The sequence below is a fragment of the Sus scrofa genome, chromosome 14 (genome assembly GCF_000003025.6).
Source record: "Sus scrofa isolate TJ Tabasco breed Duroc chromosome 14, Sscrofa11.1, whole genome shotgun sequence".
Lineage (NCBI taxonomy): Eukaryota > Metazoa > Chordata > Mammalia > Artiodactyla > Suidae > Sus > Sus scrofa.
Genome location: NC_010456.5, coordinates 60975975 through 60996777, shown reverse-complemented (window position 1 = coordinate 60996777; position 20803 = coordinate 60975975). Strand labels below are relative to the sequence as shown.

General features: G+C 38.5%; 1 protein-coding gene across 4 annotated transcripts in view; it reads left to right on the top strand.

The window, feature by feature from the left end:
* Nucleotides 1-19091, top strand: part of LOC100738050 (zinc finger protein 33B) — a 52456-nt gene extending 33365 nt beyond the window's left edge. Inside the window, exons 8-10 of one of the 4 annotated variants that reach the window (XR_002338349.1) lie at nucleotides 12321-12375; nucleotides 13415-13566; nucleotides 16655-17855. Coding sequence is in view for 3 of the 4 variants with exons in the window: in XM_021072369.1 (XP_020928028.1) it covers nucleotides 12321-12375; nucleotides 16655-16721 (122 nt within the window). In the remaining variant the exon portion in view is untranslated. Of the gene's footprint in view, nucleotides 1-12320; nucleotides 12376-13414; nucleotides 14576-16654; nucleotides 17856-19038 lie in introns of those variants that run through there. The other 3 variants (XM_021072369.1, XM_021072368.1, XM_021072370.1) reach the window with 3 other exon arrangements.

Genomic DNA, 20803 nt, shown 5'->3' with positions numbered 1-20803 from the left:
TTTTCAGCTCCGTTTGTTGAAAAGACTGCAATTCCCCATTGAATTACCCTGGCATGTTTTAAAAAAGTGATTACTTGTGTTTGTGAGTGTGTGTTTGGGGGGGGGTGCTACATGTATACTCTTTATTTTGTTCCTCTGACCTTTATATCTTCTTTATGCTCTCTGTATTCCCTTATCTTTATAGTAAATCTTTTATGAGGTATTATAAGTTCTCCAACTTTGTTCTTTTTCAAACTTGTTTTGGCTATTCTAAGTCCTTTGTATTTCCACATACATTTTAGAATGAACTTATCAATGTGTAAAAACAAAACAAAACAAAAAAACTAGACTGCTTTAATGTTTTTGGATTTCATTGACTCTGTAAGTCAGGTTAGTGAAAGTTGGCATCTTAATAATATTGACTCTCCTGACCCATGAATATGATGTGTCTCTCTTTTCAATTGGTGTCTCTTGGTGAAGGGGGAAGTCCTACCCTGCAGGGGCAAAGAGGCTTCCTGTGTGGGGTGCTTGTGCTGTCTGGGTCCCGACATTTTGGCCCCACCTACCTCTGTTTCTTGGTCAGGGAGGGGACTGCCTCTCCAGGCTGCCTATTTTTGGATGGTATCCTCTAGATCAGTCCCCTTTGCCAGTGGTTTCAGGCTTACCTGAAGTTTTCTGAAGGACTCCCTTTTAATCTGGAGACAGGAATAAGCCTACCAGGGCTGCTTTTGGTTGCTAGGTTGAGTATTGGGGAGATGGACAGCCTTCTTGTTTTTGGGACATATGACATGCTAAAGTATTGTTCCCCACTCTTGGGGTCATAAACTAGTTTGCCTTTTTCTTAACACTTTTCACAGTTCTCTCCTGATTGTCTCATGTTATTTCAGAGGAAGAGTTTTGCAGGGAAGAGCAGGGAGAAATGGCTCTACACCAGTGGTTTGCTTTTTTTTTTTTTTTTTTTTTTTTTTTCTGTCTTTTTTGTTGTTGTTGTTGTTGTTATTGTTGCTATTTCTTGGGCCGCTCCCGCGGCATATGGAGGTTCCCAGGCTAGGGGTTGAATCGGAGCTGTAGCCACCGGCCTACACCAGAGCCACAGCAACGCGGGATCCGAGCCGCGTCTGCAACCTACACCACAGCTCACAGCAATGCCGGATCGTTAACCCACTGAGCAAGGGCAGGGATCGAACCCGCAACCTCATGGTTCCTAGTCGGATTCGTTAACCACTGCGCCACGATGGGAACTCCTGCTTTTGTTTTTTATCTCATTTATTTTGTCTTCTACCTGCCACCTTAGTGAATTTGAAGTGTTTATTTTCCATTTTATCAGCATTATTAATTGACTATACCTTTTTTTAAACTATGTAGATTTTCTTTTAAATTTGTAATATGCTTTAATTTGTCATCTACTTTTAAGTAGTAGTAGATCATTTAGCATTTAAAGTACACAAATGTTTACTCAAATTTCTCCTATTACAGACTGTTTTGTCACACTTTCCATTTCTTTTTTTTCTTTTTTCTTTTTTCTTTTTTTTTTTTTTTATGGCCGCATCACGGCATATGGAAGTTCCTGGGCTAGGGGTTGAATCAGAGCTGTACCCGCCAGCCTACACCACAGCCACAGCAACTTATGATCCAAGCCTTGTCTACGACATACACCACAGCTCACAACAACGCTGGAGACTTAACTCACTGAGCGAGGCCAGGGATGGAACCTGCATCCTTATGGATGCTAGTCAGATTCATTTCCGCTGAGCCATGCCGGGAACTCCTCCATTTCTTTCTTCATTATCAATCTGTCGTGTTTACTTTAAACTTTGTAAAGAAATTTAAAAATGAAAAGTATTTTGTCTTCTCATTTTACTGTTTTTGATATTCTTTATTACTTTGTATGTATTCAGATTTTCATCTGGTATCATTTTCCTCTAGTCTAAGAGAATGTCACTTAGAATTTCTTGAAATGTTGTACCTCTGTTGATGAATTTTTCACAGATTTTTGTTTGTTCTTTTGGGGAGGAGTTATTTTGCCTCTTTGTGAAGGTTATTTTATCTGGATGGGAATTATATGTTAGTTTTCTTCTAAGAATGTAAAGATGTCATTCTATTGCCTTTTGTATTGGATAGTTTGTGATGAGAAGTCTGAGGAAATTTTTATCTTTAGTCCTCTGCACGTTATGTTCTTTTCCTCAGACTCCTTTAAACATTTTTTTGTTCATAACTTTTTCAGGAAATTGATTATGATGTGCCTTGGTGTGTCTTTTCTTTGCATTCATCATGCTTGGGGGGGGGTCTTTAAACTTTTTTTTTTTTGTCTTTTTTTTTTTTTTGCTATTTGTTTGGGCCGCTCCTGCGGCATATGGAGGTCCCAGACTAGGGGTTGAATCGGAGCTGCAGCTACCAGCCTACACCAGAGCCACAGCAACGCAGGATCCGAGCCGCGTCTGCAACCTACACCACAGCTCACGGCAACGCCAGATCCTTAACCCACTGAGCAAGGCCAGGGTCCGAACCCACAACCTCATGGTTCCTAGTCAGATTCGTTAACCACTGCGCCACGATGGGAACTCCTAAAATTTTTTGAATGTACATTTTGTCAATATAGGAACCCACTGGCTGATTATTTTACTTTATTTTAATTTATTTTATTTTTATTTTTTTGTATTTGTCCTTTTTTAGTTCCCAGGCTAGGGGTCTGGACGGGGAACTCCAGCTGATTTTTTTTTTTTTTATTTTTTAATTTTCCCACTGTACACCAAGGGGGTCAGGTTATCCTTACATGTATACATTACAATTACATTTTTTCCCCCCACCCTTTGTTCCCCATGTTGCAACATGAGTATCTAGACAAAGTTCTCAATGCTACTCAGCAGGATCTCCTTGTAAATCTATTCTGAGTTGTGTCTGATAAGCCCAAGCTCCCCATCCCTCCCACTCCCTCCCCCTCCCATCAGGCAGCCACAAGTCTCTTCTCCAAGTCCATGATTTTCTTTTCTGAGGAGATGTTCATTTGTGCTGGATATTAGATTCCAGTTATAAGTGATATCATATGGTATTTGTCTTTGTCTTTCTGGCTCATTTCACTCAGTATGAGATTCTCTAGTTCCATCCATGTTGCTGCAAATGGCATTATTTTGTTCTTTTTTATGGCTGAGTAGTATTCCATTGTGTATATATACCACATCTTCCGAATCCAATCCTCTGTCGATGGACATTTGGATTGTTTCCATGTCCTGGCTATTGTGAATAGTGCTGCAATGAACATGCGGGTGCACGTGTCTCTTTTAAGTAGAGTTTTGTCCGGATAGATGCCCAAGAGTGGGATTGCAGGGTCATATGGAAGTTCTATGTATAGATTTCTAAGGTATCTCCAAACTGTTCTCCATAGTGGCTGTAGCAGTTTACATTCCCACCAGCAGTGCAGGAGGGTTCCCTTTTCTCCACAGCCCCTCCAGCACTTGTTATTTGTGGATTTATTACTGATGGCCATTCTGACTGGTGTGAGGTGGTATGTCATGGTAGTTTTGATTTGCATTTCTCTTATAATCAGCGATGTTGAGCATTTTTTCATGTGTTTGTTGGCCATCTGTGTATCTTCTTTGGAGAACAGTCTATTCAGGTCTTTTGCCCATTTTTCCATTGATTGATTGGCTTTTTTGCTGTTGGGTTGTATAAGTTGTTTATATATTCTAGAGATTAAGCCCTTGTCGGTAGCATCATTTGAAACTATTTTCTCCCATTCTGTAAGTTGTCTTTTTGTTTTGGTTTCCTTTGCTGTGCGAAAGCTTTTCAGTTTGATTAGGTCCCATGGGTTTATTTTTGCTCTAATTTCTATTGCTTTGGGAGACTGACCTGAGAAAATATTCATGATGTTGATGTCAGAGAGTGTTTTGCCTATGTTTTCTTCTAGGAGTTTGATGGTGTCCTGTCGTATATTTAAGTCTTTCAGCCATTTGGAGTTTATTTTTGTGCATGGTGTGAGGGTGTGTTCTAGTTTCATTGCTTTGCATGCAGCTGTCCAGGTTTCCCAGCAATGCTTGCTGAATAGACTTTCTTTTTCCCATTTTATGTTCTTGCCTCCCTTGTCAAAGATTAATTGACCATAGGTGTCAGGGTTTATTTCCGGGTTCTCTATTCTGTTCCATTCATCTGTCTGTCTGTTTTGATACCAGTACCACACTGTTTTGATGACTGTGGCTTTGTAGTATTTCTTGAAGTCTGGGAGAGTTATGCCTCCTGCTTGGTTTTTGTTTCTCAGGATTGCTTTGGCGATTCTGGGTCTTTTGTTGTTCCATATAAATGTTTGGATTGTTTGTTCTAGTTCTGTGAAAAATGTCATGGGTAATTTGATAGGGATTGCATTGAATCTGTAGATTGCTTTGGGTAGTATGGCCATTTTCACAATATTGATTTTTCCAATCCAGGAACATGGAATATCTTTCCATTTCTTTACGTCTTCTTTGATTTCTTTGATTAAGGTTTTATAGTTCTCGGCATATAGGTCCTTTACCTCTTTGGTCAGGTGTATTCTGAGGTATTTGATTTTGTGAGGTGCAATTTTAAAAGGTACGTATTTTCGTATTCCTTTTCTACTATTTCATTGCTGGTATACAGAAATGCAACTGACTTCTGAATGTTAATCTTATATCCTGCCACTTTGCTGAATTTATTAATCAGTTCAAGGAGTTTTGGGGTTGAGTCCTTAGGGTTTTCTAAGTATAGAATCATGTCATCTGCATACAGTGACAGTTTTCTCTTCTCTTCCTATATGGATGCCTTTTATTTCTTTTGTTTGTCTAATTGCTGTGGCTAAGACTTCCAAAACGATGTTGAAGAGCAGTGGTGAGAGTGGGCATCCCTGTCTTGTTCCAGATTTGAGTGAGAAGGCTTTCAGTTTTTCCCCATTGAGGATTATATTTGCTGTGGGTTTGTCATGAATGGCTTTAATTATATTCAGGAATGTTCCCTCTATACCCACTTTGGCGAGGGTCTTGATCATGAATGGATGTTGAACTTTGTCAAATGCTTTTTCTGCGTCTATTGAGATGATCATATGATTTTTGACCTTTTTTTTTGTTAATGTGGTGTATGATGCTGATTGATTTGCGTATGTTGAACCATCCTTGTGAACCTGGGATGAACCCAACCTGGTCATGGTGTATAATTTTTTTGATATGTTGTTGGATTCGGTTGGCTAAGATTTTGTTGAGAATTTTTGCATCTATATTCATCAATGATATTGGGCGATAGTTTTCTTTTTTGGTGGTATCTCTGCCTGGTTTTGGAATGAGGGTGATGGTGGCACCATAGAATGTCTTTGGGAGTATTCCTTCTTCTTCAACCTTTTGAAAGAGTTTAAGGAGGATGGGCACCAATTCCTCTTTATATGTTTGATAGAATTCACCTGTGAAGCCATCTGGTCCTGGACTTTTATTTGTAGGGAGTGATTTTATGACCTCTTCAATTTCATTTCTAGTGATCAGTTTGTTCAGTTGGTCTGTTTCTTTTTGATTCAGTTTTGGCAGGCTGTAAGATTCTAGAAAATTGTCCATTTCCTCCAGATTGTCAAACTTGTTGCCGTATAGTTGTTCATAGTATTCTCTTATGGTTTTTTGTATTTCTGCTGTATCCATTGTGATTTCTCCTTTTTCATTTCTAATTTTGGTGATTTGGGTTCTTTCTCTCCTCTTTTTAGTGAGTCTGGCCAGGGGTTTGTCAATTTTGTTCACCTTTTCAAAGAACCAGCTCTTGGTTTTATTAATTTTCTCTATTGTTTTTTGAGTCTCTATTTTATTGATTTCTTCTTTGATCTTTATAATTTCCTTCCTTCTGCTGACTTTAGGACTTTTTTGTTCTTCTTTTTCTAATTCATTTAGGTGGAGGGTTAAGTTGTCAATTTGGGATCTTTCTTCTTTTTTGAGAAAGGCCTGGATTGCTATAAATTTCCCTCTGAGCACTGCTTTCGCAGCATCCCATAGATTTTGAGAGGTTGTGTCTTCATTATCATTTGTTTCAAGGTAGTTTTTAATTTCCTTCTTGATTTCCTCATTGACCCATTGGTTTTTTAGTAGCATGTTGTTTAGTCTCCATGTAGTAGGTTTTTTCTCTTTCCTTTTCCCATGGTTGATTTCTAATTTCATGGCATTGTGGTCAGAGAAGATACTTGAGATAATTTCTATGCTCCTAAATTTATTGAGATTCGCTTTGTGTCCCAATATGTGGTCGATTCTTGAGAATATTCCATGAGCATTTGAGAAGAATGTGTATTCTGCTTTTTTTGGATGTAGTGTCCTGAAGATATCAATTAAGTCTAACTTTTCTATTGTTTCCTTTAGGATCTCTGTTGCTTTATTGGTTTTCTGTCTAGAGGATCTGTCCATTGATGTGAGGGGGGTATTAAGGTCTCCTACTATGATTGTATTCTCATCAATATCTCCCTTTATGTCTGTTAATATTTGTTGTATGTATCTGGGTGCTCCTATATTTGGGGCATATATGTTGATGATAGTAACATCCTCTCCTTGGATGGATCCCTTAATCATTAAATAGTGTCCTTCTTTGTCTTTCTTTATGTGTTTTGTTTTAAAGTCTATTTTGTCTGATATGAGCGTTGGGACTCCTGCATTTCTGTCATGTCTATTGGCATGAAATACTTTTCCCCACCCTTTCACTTTCAATCTATATGTATCTTTTGTCCTAAGGTGAGTTTCTTGTAGGCAGCATGTTGAAGATTTTTGGCTTTTTAACCACTCAGCCACTCTGTGTCTTTTGATTGGGGCATTCAGTCCATTGACATTTAAGGTGATAATTGATATATGATTATTTATTGCCATTTTGAACCTCGTGTTCCAGTTGATTCTGTGGTTCTCCATTCTTCCTTTTTTTTTGGTTGGATGGTCTCCTATTATCTGCTTGAGTGTATTTTTTTTTTCATTTTTTGCAAATGCAATATTTGGTTTTGGCTTGTGGTTGCCCTGTTTTTTAAGTATGCTAACCCCTTCCCATAATTGTGTGTTTTCGCCTGATGGTCCTGTAAGTTCAAACACTTCATTATTATATTAAAATTAAGAAGAGAGACATACATACAAACAAAAAGGGTTATTTACCTCCTAACATCCCTTGCCCACATTTTATGGTTTTGATGACTCTTTTATTTTTTTCTTTTTAATTTTATTTTGTTTGAAGCATGTTCATGATTAAATCTGTATGCTGGCTTATTTGAGTGACTGCTCTCTGATTGCGGTTTCCTCAGTCCTAGTTCTTCCTCTTCTTCTTTTTTTTTTTTTTCTTTTCTTTTTTCTTCCCTTTCCTTCCTTTCTTTTTGGTTTAGAGTAGCCCTTTCAATATTTCCTTTAACCTGGGTTTTGTGTTGCTGTATTCTTTAAGTTTTTGTTTGTTGGAAAAAATTTTTATTTCTCCTTCTATTTTAAATGATATTCTTGCTGGATAGAGTATTCTAGGTTGCATATTTTTTCCTTTTCAGCTCATTATTTTAAAAAAATGTTTTCCTGTTTCTCTTTTTTCTTCTTCTGATGCTTCACTTACATATGTTTTAGACCAGTAAAGTATTGTGCCATGGACACTGAGCCTTTATTTTATTTTACAAGTTTTTAATGTGGAGTTCCCGTCATTGCTCAGTGGTTAACGAATCCGACTAGGAACCATGAGGTTGCGGGTTCAATCCCTGGCCTCGCTCAGTGGGTTAAGGATCTGGAGTTGTGGTGAACTGTGGTGTAGGTCGGATCCTGTGTTGCTGCGGCTCTGGTGTAGGCTGGCAGCTACAGCTCTGATTCGACCCCTGGCCTGGGAACCTGCATATGCCACGGGTGTGGCCCTAGAAAAGATAAAAAGACAAAAAAAAAAGTTTTTAATCTGTTGCCGTATACCTTATAGCTATTTCCCATTATTAATATCTTATATTGATGTAATACATATGTCATAAAAAGTGAACAGTATTGACACATTATTGTTTACTGAGGTCCATGCTTTAACATTTAGATTTCCTTAAGTTTTTGCTAATGTCCTTTTTCATTTCCAGGATCCCATCTTTAATAGCACTAAATTCCAAATATCCCCTCAATTTGATCCCTAACAATCACTAAATCTACTTTTCTTTCTCTGTGGAATTGCCTACTCTGAAGTTTTTATATAGAAATTGAGTCATATTGTCTGTGGCCTTTTTTATCTGGTTTCTTTCACTTAGCATGCATGATGTTTTCAAGGGTCATCCTTGTTGTAGCATGTAAGAATACTTCATCCCTTTTTATGACTGGGTAATATTCAATCATATGGTTATTTTATTTTGTTTACCCATCCCTCATTCATGGACATTTCGATAGATCCTACTTTTTGACTATTAGAAATGATTATAAATAATCTTGCTATAAACATACATACTACTTGTTTTTGTGTGAACATTTGTTTATAAATAAGGAGTGGGATTGCTAGGAACTGCCAAGCTTTTCCAGAGCAGCTGGACCATGTTACATTCACACCAGCAATGTATAACATCTCCAATTTTCTAATACTTGATATTGGGTATTTAAAAAGTTTTAGCCATCCTAATGGATGTGAATGGTATCTTATTGTGGTTTTGATTTGTAATCCCCTGACAATTAATGATATTGAGCATCTTTTCACAAATTTGTTGGCCACTAACATATCTTGTTTGTTGAAATGTCTATTCAATAGATTACTTTCCCATTTTTTTAACTGATTGTTTTTGTTTTTGTTTTTGTTTTTTGAGGTATAAGAGTTCTGTATGTATTCTGGCTTGTATGCTTTTATTGGATATGTGATATGCAAATGTTTTCTCTCATACTGTAATCTGTCTTTTTATTCTTTCTAGTGTCCTTCCTTTGATAGAGAAATGGTTTTAATTTTAATGATCTCCATGTTATCTTTTGTTCTTTGATTTTTTTGTCTGGTTTCATATATAACAAATCATTGTCTAATTCAAGATCATAATTATTTTTCACATGCTTCCTTCTAATATTTTCATATTTTTTAGCTTTCTTACATAGGCTTTTGACCATTTTGAGTTAATTTTTGTATGTACTCTGAGGTAAATGTCCAACTTCATTCTTTTGCTTGTGAATGACAGTTGTCCCAGGACCATTAGCTAAAGAGACCATCGTTTTTCTGTTGAAGTATTTGGCACCACTCTCTGCCCCCATTGAAAATGAATTGAGCATAGATATGTGGGTTTGTTTCTGGCTCCTCAGTTTTGTTTTATTGGTCTTAATCTCTGTCCTTCTGTTAGTACCTCACTGTTTTGATTACTGTAGCTTTGTGGTAAGTTTTAAAATCAGAATATGTGGGAATTCCTGTTGTGGCTCAGTGGTAATGAACCCAACTAGGATCCGTGAGGATGCAGGTTCAATCCCTGGCCTCACTCAGTGGGTTAAGGATCTGGTGTTGCCATGAGCTGTGGTGTATGCCACAGACACAGCTTGGATCCTGAGTTGCTGTGGCTGTGGTGTGGGCTGGCAGCTGCAGCTCTGATTCTTTTCCTAGCCTGGGAACTTCCATATGCCACAGCTGTGATCCTAAAAAGCAAAAATAAAATGAGAATGTGTGAATTTTGCAACTGTGTTCTTTTTTATTATTGTTTTGGCTATTTGGGGTCCCTTGCAGTTCCTTGTGAATTTTAGGATCACTTCTTCCATTTCTGCAAAAAAAAAAAAAAATATGTTTGGATTTTGATAGGGATTACGTTAAATCTGTAGATTGCCTTGGGTAATACTGTCACCTGAACAATAATATGTCTTCCAGTCTAGGACCATGAGATGTCATTTCATTTATTTAGGTCTTCCTTTATAGGTCTTGTATTTCCTTGGGTAAATTAATTGTCAGTATTTATTGTCTTTGATGCTATTGTAAATGTGATTGTTTTCATTTCCTCCTTAGAATTCCATTGCTTGTGTGTAGAAACAACTGATTTTTGTGGGTTTATCTTTTATTATGCCACTTTTGGAACTGTGTTTTTGTTTGTTTTTTGTCTTTTTGCCTTTTCTAGGGCTGCCCCTGTGGCATATGGAGGTTCCCAGGCTAGGGGTCTAATCAGAGCTATAGCCACCAGCCTATGCCAGAGCCACAGCAACACCAGATCCACGCTGCATCTGCGACCTACACCACAGCTCAGGGCAACGCCAGATCCTTAATCCACTGAGCAAGGCCAGGGATTGAACTTGCAACCTCATGTTTCCTAGTTGGATTCGTTAACCACTGAGCCACGATGGGAACTCCTAAACTGTGTTTTAGATATAATCCTTTCTTGTGTGGATTTATTGTGATTTTCTATATGTAGCTTCACCTCAAATACCATCCATCACCTTAGGCAATACTAGCCTGTAATTTTTTTTTTTTTTTTAAGAGCCTCACCCTTGGCATATGGAGGTTCCCAGGCTAGGGGTAGAATTGGAGCTGTAGCCACCAGCCTATACCACAGCCACAGCAGTGTGGGATCCGAGCCGCATCTGTGACCTATACCATAGCTCATGGCAATGCTGGTCCTTAACCCACTGAGCAAGGCCAGGGATTGAACCTGAGTCCTCATGGATGTTAGTTGGGTTTGTTAACTGCTGAGCAATGACGGGAACTCCATGTAAACATTTTTGACAGATGCCCCCTAGGAAGCAACTTTAGCACTGGGCCAGTTTTGAATTAGCTGAAATGAACACAAGACATTTGAGTTGTGCTATCTCACAGATCAAATAAATTATCAGTGTTTGTGAGTAGAAGTCTATTGTGGTTCTTCTAACATTGGAAGTGTGAGTTGTATTTTGACATTTTATTCCTGAGCTGGAAAGTGGGGACTGTGATGGGGGTAAGTTAGAACGTCCCAAAGTTTCACTGTTATTACCAAAAATCAGCCTTTTCTCTTGAATTAGCACTCCCTGACTTGTTCAAAGGCTTTAATTAAATTCCATATTTCATAAAGTTGATTCTGACAGTTCTTGCCCATATTTATTATGTTGCTTTTTGAGTTCTTTACTTAACCATTTTTGCTGATACAACTATGATCTATTTTGAGTTAATTTTTGTTAAACATATAGGTCTGAGTCTGAGTTTTTTTTTTTTTTTTCTACCCACTTCTTGAAAAGATTGTCCTTTCTTCATTGAATTCTGATTAAGAATGACCTGGGTTCCTAGAGAAGACTAGGTAGAACATGCACATCTTTGAAGCCTCAGAGAAAGAATGTAAGTTTCAGGAAGAAGGACTTTTGTTCCCTATGTCCATATCTTTTTACAATATCTATAAGACTTTGAGGTAAATAAGGAGGGTTTGGGGATGGGTAAAAGGATAGGTGGGCTTTGAATTGCTTCTACAGCTGCATTTTTGTTCTTGACAAAGACTAAATTTGTAAGACAAGGATAGTTTTAAATTACTCAAAGAATTGGATTGCAACCTGAATGACATCAAAAGGCTAATCCACCTATCAAACTATATTATCTCCAGTTTGCTCCTTTTTATTAGAAGATCCTCAACCAAGAGGGAAAATCAAAAGATTCAATTAGTCTAGATTTAGAGCTGTTTGCCTTTGGAATGTTTTTCTTTCCCTCTGGGTACACAGTTTCATTTTAGTTTAGGGGAGAAGGTCTTTTAAAAGTTCGTACAAAGCTCTGAATATCAGCTTCCAGTTTGGCCAAATTCTGACCATAGAGCTACTTAAAAACTTTTTTTTCAAATATCTAATCAGATTTCAGCTGACACAAACAGTAAATATTTTTGGCAATATTGAACAATCTCTTGTACACCAGAGGCCTCCTCAAAGAGGGTGCAAAAAATATTACCTCCCCCCCAAGACCCAGAACACTCCCAAAAATATCCAAAAGAGAGTAAGACAATTCCTCTGAGAGCTAGCAACTGGTTGATAGGATCCTAGTGACTAATGGAGTGCCACCTACCTTTTCTATCAGGCCATGTTTTTTGGTCCCAGCCTGACAGTTGAGCGGCCTGCATATGCAAGAACCAACAATTTGAATGTCCTAGGCAGACAGAAATGCAAGCCAAATTCTCAGGACACAAAACAAGACAAACAAGAAGGCAGTAGTTGTTCCTGGAAGAAAAAGGATGACAACCCATGGGTATCTCAAAACCAAATTCACAAAAGTCTGAATTTGGAAAGGAAGAGACACTGAAATTTTACTTTCCTTTCCTGACAGGGCACTACATAGGTCCAGGAGAGCTGACTCTGGTAGGAATTCTCACCCTTTGCTGTCTTCTACCAATTTTCCTAGGATCCCATCTGCAGACTCTGGAGGGAAGAAGGGTTAAAATAGTGTTCCACCAGAATCTACCATATTTTGGCAGAGTTTCCCACTAATTTTTAGTTTTGTTGCAGGAGAGAAAATTGTCCCATTCCAGGATGTGCACGAGTCCCTGAGATGGACTGCCAGGTGAGGATCTTTGGCTTCAAGTAGTAAAGAATTCAAGAGTGAGCCAAAGTAAAGTGAAAACAAATTTATTTAGAGAGATACACATTCCATAGATGGAATGCAGACCATCTTAGAAAGTTCAGTGGTGTCGAGTTAGGGGTTGTTACTTTTTATGGGCTATATAATTTAATATGCTGAGTAGGAGAAATGCTTTAACTTTTTGGGGGAAGGGGTGGCAATTTCCAGAAATTAGTCCACCACCCACTTTTTGGCCTTTTATGGTCAGCCTCGGAATTGTCATGGTGCCCGTCCTAATACTGGTGGGTGTGTCATTAGCCTACTAATGTATAATGAGTGTGTAATGAGGCTTAAGTTATACTGGAAGTCAAACCTTATACCATCTTGGGCCTAGTTGTTTCTAACCAGTTTTTATCAAATACTGTTTTTCTTAAAGTCCTTGTCCCCCTCCTCATTCTATTAATAGTTGTACCCTACCCTCTTCCTTCCTATCTCAGTTTCTTGGCTTTTGAAGGGAATAATTGCTAGCGGTTTAATGGAGAACTCCTTGGGGTCCTGTCAACCCTGGCAGGGGCCCATATAGGTATTCTTCCTTGAGGGTAGAAATGAAAGCATTTGAGCTGTTGTGGAAGGATTTGACAGAGCCTTCAAGGACAAACTTTTTTCTGCTATCTAATTTTATTACAAGTGAGACACCAATTTCTGGGCCAGTGTTTTGGTGATGAACCCCTAGAAGAGGACATCAGAGGAGCTTCCAGTGTTCTAGGTTTCTGGCCTTGGAGCTATTGCAGCTATAAGGCCACTAACTTGGTGGTGATTTGTTTATGGTTTTATAGTATCTTCAGAGTGGAAACACAATTCAGATAGAGAGTTAGACTGAGTACTCAGAGGAGGATAGAAGGGGGAGTGATAAGAGTCACATCAGTCATTTAGTCTTCTTTTAGGTACTTCTTGTCTCTTTAATTTTTCATCAGCTGTTTCTGATTGAGATTCCTGTTAACAATAGATCTGTTATTCCTTTACCTTATGTGTACATTAACAGAAACCTACAATAATTGAAGAAACAGAACTGTGGACACCTGCAGTAACCAAAGAAATGGGCCTGTGGACTGGCCAAGAGAAGGCCTTAGGCGTGCACTAGTGAAACCATCAGTTCTCCAAGTGAAACTATGGGCTGAACCACTAGAACCCAAAGTAAGACTGTGGACTAACCAAGGCTAGGGACTTGGGTTCCAGATGGAACTGTTTGCCAGCTCAGGTTGATGTGCTAAGCTCTGTACTGGGACCACAAACTTAAGGGCTAAGAATTAGTGCTCTGTTAGAGCTTCCTGTCAGTATGGATGACCTATTAACCCTGAACTGTTAGATCAGTAGCTCAACACAAAGAGCAGATCTCAATCTTAGAGGAAATTACCCACAGCCCTCAGAAATGATAAGAAAGAAACCTCAAAGTGTTCATGGGTGCCAGCATCTGTGTTTCAAATCATCCCCAAAGCAATCAGAAATTAGAGCCCATAACTATCACCAAAACCATTTAAAAATTTTTAACTGAGTAAATTTTAAAAATCTTGGGTTTAGCAATTCATGGATTAACCATCATCCAATCTAGAAGACAGAAAGGAGCTCTGAGAAGCTATATAAAGTGAAAGATTTTTATAGGCAAACAGAAGAAGGAACAAGAGAGTTATACTAGGCAAGAAAATGTGGATTGGATATTAAATTACAAGGTTATTTTCCCTCTGGGTATGGCAGGGGTCTATCAGATAAATTCCTTAACTAGTTCTGATTAGGCAATTCCTGATGGCCTTGATTAAGATTCCATTTCTGGGAGAACCAAAGCTATTTAAAGTTAAGTCTTAGTAATAGAGAATCCTGTTGTTTACAGTTACATTTCTTACTTTTCCATTCTGTGTACTTTTTATTTCCTTTCTGTGTTGCACTTGCTAGGACTCCAATATGATGTTGATTAGTGGTAAGAGAATACATACTTGCCTTGTTTTGATTATTAGGGGGAGAGCCTCAAGTTTCTCACTATTAGGATGTTAGCTATAGGGGTTTTATACATATTCTTTGTCAAATTGTGGAAGTTCCCTTCCAAGCCTATTTTATAACGAATAGGTACTGGATTTTGTTAAATGCTTTTTCTTCAGCAATTAATAGGAACATATAATATTTCTTTTTATTTATTTATTTATTTATTTATTTATTTATTTATTTATTTTGTCTTTTTGCTATTTCTTTGGGCCGCTTCCGCGGCATATGGAGGTTCCCAGGCTAGGGGTCTAATCGGAGCTGTAGCCACCGGCCTACACCAGAGCCACAGCAACACAGGATCCGAGCCGCGTCTGCAACCTACACCACAGCTCACGGCAACGCCGGATCCTTAACCCACTGAGCAAGGGCAGGGACCGAACCCGCAACCTCGTGGTTCCTAGTCGGATTCATTAACCACTGCGCCACGACGGGAACTCCTAATATTTCTTTTTAAACTCACTGATGTAGTGGATTTTCTTGATTGATTTTCCTTGCGTATTTGGGTCAAATCCTGCTTCATCACGGAGTATAATTATTTTTGTACATGATTGGATTGGATTTGTAAAGGAGTTAAATTTTTGAGGGTTTGTGCATCTATGTTCATGTGTAGTTTTCCCTTCTAATACCTTTATCAGGTTTCAGTAGCAAGGTAATGCTGGCCTCTACAATGTGTTAGGAAATTTTTTTCCACTTTAGTTTTCTGAAAGAGATTCTGTAGAATTGTTATGTCTTCATACAGAAAAAAATGGTAGAATTTACCATCTGTGGCTGAAGCTTTCTTTTTTGAAAGGTTATTAATGATTTAATTTCTTTAATAGAGGATATTCAGATTACTTGTTTATTCTAATTAAAGACAAAGAGAGTTTAGCCCCACTACTAAGCTTGAGTCTTGCTTGAGTCTCTGTTGAGTGCCCTGGGTGTACAATAGGACTCTTCCCTGTGGATTGGGCAGAGCTTGAATGTCTCTGTGCCCCTTGTGATCAGTGGGAACTGTTGTGCTTGAGCTACCCTGTTTTTCTTTGCCTGGAATGTGAAGTTACATTCTACTTCTGTGCAGTTTATTAGACTTTCGCAGAGACTCAATTTACACATTTGCCAAGTATAACTTTCTTGTTCCTGCTTCCTTCTGCCTATAAAAGCCTTTCTTTCTTTTCTTCTTTTTTGTCTTTTGTCCTTTTAGGGCCACACCAGCCGCATATGGAGGTTCCCAGGCTAGGGGTCGAATCGGAGCTGTTGCTGCCGGCTTATGCTCAAGCCACAGCAATGCCAGATCTGAGCCATGTCTGCAACCTACACCACAGCTCACGGCAATGCCAGATCCTTAACCCACTGAGTCAGGCCAGGGATCAAACCCACAACCTCATGGTTCCTAATCGGATTCATTTCCGATGCGCCACAACGGAACTCCAATTCCTTCGATTTGTATAGCTCCTCAGAGCTCCTTTCTATCGTCTAGATTGAATGATGGCCGATCCATGAATTGTAGATTTTGGAGCCTCTTTATAACTCCTACTTTTCTGGAGCCCTGCCCCACAAATCCCTGTGGGCCCAGTCTTTATGGTCTTTGATTCTCTACCTCTTCAGCTAAACAAAATCTCTGTGTTCTTGTGTTCAGCTTGAGGTTCCCTTACCTCCTTATGTTCTGGAATATGGCTCCAGGCAGGAAGCCAGAGTGATCAAGGTTTACCTCACTTTTTTCCTGCTTCTCTATCTGGTGTTTGAAATTAGTTATTTCATATATTTTATCTAGTTTTCTCCTTGCTTACCACAGTATGGTGAGTTTGGAATCTTTAACTTCATCATAATTAGAAGTAGAAATCTCTTCTTTAGACATTTCTGTGCATGTTTCATGTAGACATGTGAGTAGTTCTGTAGAGCAAGCCCAGGTTTTCAAGCTTTTTTATCCTGAATATACTGTAGGAAATACTTTTCACTCTCAACAAAATAAATACTCACAAGCTTTCATTTATTAGATACATTTTATTGAGTACCTGTGTTCTGCCTGGTAGAATTCTAGAGCCAAAGAATGTAGAATAAAACAAATGAAAGTTCTACCTTTATGGTGCTTTGATTCCTGTGGAGGGTAAAGGCAACTGACAGTAGGAAGATAAGCTATATATGGTAGGTTAGATGGTAATAAGTACTGTCAAGAAGAAAAAACAAGTACAGGGAATTGCTTGGGTAGAGACTTATTTTTAAATAGGGTGCTCACATGATTTTGGAGACTGACAAGTCCTAATTTCTGCAGGTTGAATGAGCAAGCTGGAGACCCAGTTCAAGTCTGCAGGCAGGAAAAAGCCAGTGTCCCAGTTTGAAGATGGCTAGGCAGGAGGAATTCTCTCTTCCTCAAAGGTCAGTCTTTTTGTCCTATTCAGGCCTTCAACTGATTGGATGAAGGTCATCCAGGTTAGGGAGGGCAATCTGCTTTACTCAATATTTTGATTTAAATGTTAGTATCATCTAAAAACACCCTTACAGAAACGCCCAGAATAATGTTTGTCCAAATATCTGGGCACCCCATGACACTTAAAATTAACTATCACAAAGACTTAATGTACTGAGTTGATTTCACAGCTCGGTAATGATATGCACTTTTTAAACTAGTTTTATAATTTGTAAACTGGTTAGTGGGATTGTATCATTATAACGTGTCTGTATTTGAATATGGTTTTGCCATTTATACTCTCAGTTCATGGTAAAGATTAGTTTAATAGAAATTCCCGTGTCCTTTTCTCCATGCTCCAGCTAAGTACATTTTCTAACATGAACTTACGTCTCCTTTCCTGGCATGTCTATCTCCTTTTACATATATCCTGATTACTCCTTTCCTGGTGTGTCTGTCTCCTTTTATGTGTATCTTAATTACTTTATCTTGGGCCTGTTAAGGAAAGGAAGTGCTATCACCTTTGAAGGACATTATCTCAAGTATCATCATGATCTCCCCCTCAATGAAAGCCTTGTTACAGATGTGGCTACAGGGTAATTTATGCTTAAAATATTAAAAATTAATATTTAATATTAAATATTAAAAATATCTCACAAATAACACAGTGCATGGTTTAACAGCAAATTAGATAAAACTGTAAATTGGACTAGAAGAGAATATTTAGAATAAAGATTGGATAAATGAAATGATAAAAAAAAATGGAGACCAAAAGAAATAAACTTTGCAAGGTAAAGTTTATTTGTACTTACTTAAAATTTTAGATGAATGGGACTGGGGAAATGGGGCTGAGAAAATATTCCGAAAGATAATAGCTTAGAAGACCTCTGAACTGCAAACGAGAAAAATAAAAAACTGTCTAGCTACATCATAGGAGAATTGTTGAGAAGTAAAATATATAGAGAGAGGTAGATAAACAATAAAATGTATAATCTTGGAGTTCCTAGTGTGGCTCAGCGGGTTATGACCTGACCAGTATCCATAAAGATGCTGTTTTGATCCCTGGCCTTGCTAAAAGGGTTAAGGATCTACTGTTGCTGTGAGCTGTGGTATAGGTCAGAGATGGGGCTCATCTGGTGTTGCTGTGGCTGTGGCATAGGCCGGCAGTTGCAGCTCTGATTTGACTCCTATCCTGGGAACTTCCATAGGCCTGGAGTGTGGCCCTCAAAAGCAAAAGCAAACAAACAAAAGATACACCTTAACCTTTTAAAAAACTGATAATGAAGAAAAAGCTGCTGAAAGAGGTTAGAAAACCCTGTATATTATTGATAGGAAACAGCAATACAAATGACAAAAGATTTCTCACCTGAAATCTTGGAGGCTAGGAGTATATGGCAAGAAATTGTTCAAGTGATTAAAATACATAATTGTCAACAGCAAATTCTATATAGATTGAAAACATGCTTTGGGAATGAAGGGGAAATATTTTCTGTGATAAAGGAAAACTGAGAATTTATTGCAGATGACCTTCTTCAAACAATTGCTGGAATTGCTGTGGTGGCTCAGTGGGTTAAGGACCCATTGTTGTCTTTGTGAGCATATGAGTTCAATCCTTGGCCTCATTCAGTGGGTTAAGGATCTGGCATTGCCAAAACCTGCTTCGTGGGTTGCAGATGTAGCCCATATCCGGTGTTGTCATGGCTGTGTCATAGACACCAGCTGCAGCTCTGATTCGACCCCTGGCCTGGGACTTTCATATGCCACAGGTGCAGCTGTAAAAAGAAAACAAACAAACAAATAAATAAAACAGTAAAAGAGCAAACCTGGCGGTTTAAAAAACAAAAACAGTTTCCTTTGTGGCACAGCAGAAACAAGCTGACTAGTATCCTTGAGGATGCGGGTTCAACCCCTGGCCTCACGCAGTGGGTCAGTGATCTAGTGTTGCCGTGAGCTATGGTGTAGGTCGAAGACATGGCTCAGATCCCGAGTTGCTGCGGCTCTGGCGTAGTCTGGCAGCTGTAGCTCTGATTTGACCCATAGCCTGGGAACTTCCACATGCCATGGGTGCAGCCCTAAAAATAAATGAATGAATAAATTAAATAAATAAATAAATAAACCAAAACTAATTGCTATAGGAGAGTTTTCAAGGAAATGATAACAGAAGGAGTCTTGGAAATTCAGGAAAGAAAGAAGGAAATGGTTTAAAAAAGTATAATAGACTGTTGTAAATTTCTTAAATTGTATTTCAGGAGTTCCCTGGTGGCCTACAAGTTAAAGGATCTGGCATTGTCACTGCTGTAACACAGCTCTGATCCCGGGCTCAGGAATTTTTGTATGCCATGGGCACAGACAAAAAAAAAAAAAAAAAAATCATAGTAGAAGAAAAAAATACACTTAATATGGTACTAAATATATATAGAAAAAATTCTAAGAGATATACTATTTCAAAAGTGGAGCCTTCAAGGAATTTATACTGTACTGTCCTCCATTGGTGTCCACAGGGGATTGGATCCAAGAGCCCTGAATATTGGTTGAATCCATGGATATGAAACCCATGGATATGGAGGGCCAGCTATAATTTTCTACACTTGATTTGAAGGGAAAACAACATTACCAATAGAATATGAACAAACACTAAGAAAATATGACAAAAAAAATATACTGAGTGTTAATTTTGCCAAGGTTAATTTCAACAAGATCTATTCTATTCTGAAATGCACCCTTTAGAATTATTCTGTGAGTCCTTAGGGGTATTAGACAGTATTATCCCCAGTGGCACTTTATTAACTTTCCCTCCTTTCCTGTCAAATTCTTTCCATTCCCCTCTTTCTGTTTTCCCAAGATGACCTCCAAAATAAACTGCACCTAATCCCTTATCTCAGCCTCTGCTTTTATGGGAATCCAAAATAGAACTTTTGGTTTCAAAAGTGGCTCTAGAATTGAGAACTTCAGTTTTGGAATCTAGAACTAGATCACTTACTAATCAGGTAACAGTGAAGGCCACATTGTTAATGGTAGGGGGATGATCCCTGTTATGCTGTAATATCACATTAAAAACCATCCTTTTTTATTTTTTATTTTTCACACACCCAAGACATATGGAGGCTCCCAGGTTAGGAGTCAAATCGGAGCTGTAGCTGCCAGCGTACACCCCAGCCACAGCAACACAGGATCCAATCCTCGTCTGAGACCTACATCACAGCTCACAGCAACACCAGATCTTTAACCCACTGAGTGAGGCTAGGGATTGAACCTGTGTCCTAATGGATACTAGTCAGATTTGTTTCCGCTGAACCATGATGGGAACTCCTAAAACCATTCTTAAATGTGGTAGATTAGGACGGATTTGGCTTCTGCAATAGCTCTATCTCTTGAGCAGGATAGGGCAGTGGTAAGTTTATGAGTGGTTAAGTTACTGACTTCTCTTCTGCCTTAGAAGTCTTGAAAATAGGCTGAAGTTGGCTAACAATACACGACACACAATGAAGGATAACAGACGTCTGTAAAAGTATTCAGAATTTCTTATATCCTGAGTTATAGTCAACTCCTGTAAATCATGCCCAACTGAACTGGATAGCAGTACTGTAAAGACAATTGTGATGGTGCAGTGTTTACAAATTTTTTGTTAAAAATACAGGAGTCTCATAAAGGAGTGGAAAATTGAGACCTAGAATCAGGAAATTTGCAGCAGTTCACTTGAGTCTCTTGAACCCAGAGGTTCTTCATTTAAACTCTTCAGACTTGCAAAAGCTGTTTCTCTTTTTCCTTTTTTTTTTTTTTTTTTTTTTTTGGCTGCTCCCACAGCGTTTGGAAGTTCCTGGGCTAGAGATTGAATTTGAGCCACAGCTGAAACTTAGAACCACAGCTGTGGCAATGCTGGGCCAGGAATCAAACTGGCAATGCCATAGAAACAAGTCAGATCATTAACCCACAGTGCCACAGTGGAACTCCAGAAGCCATGCTCTCTGATAGGGAGAAACACTGTATCATTTCCTAGAGACCATGAGAATACCA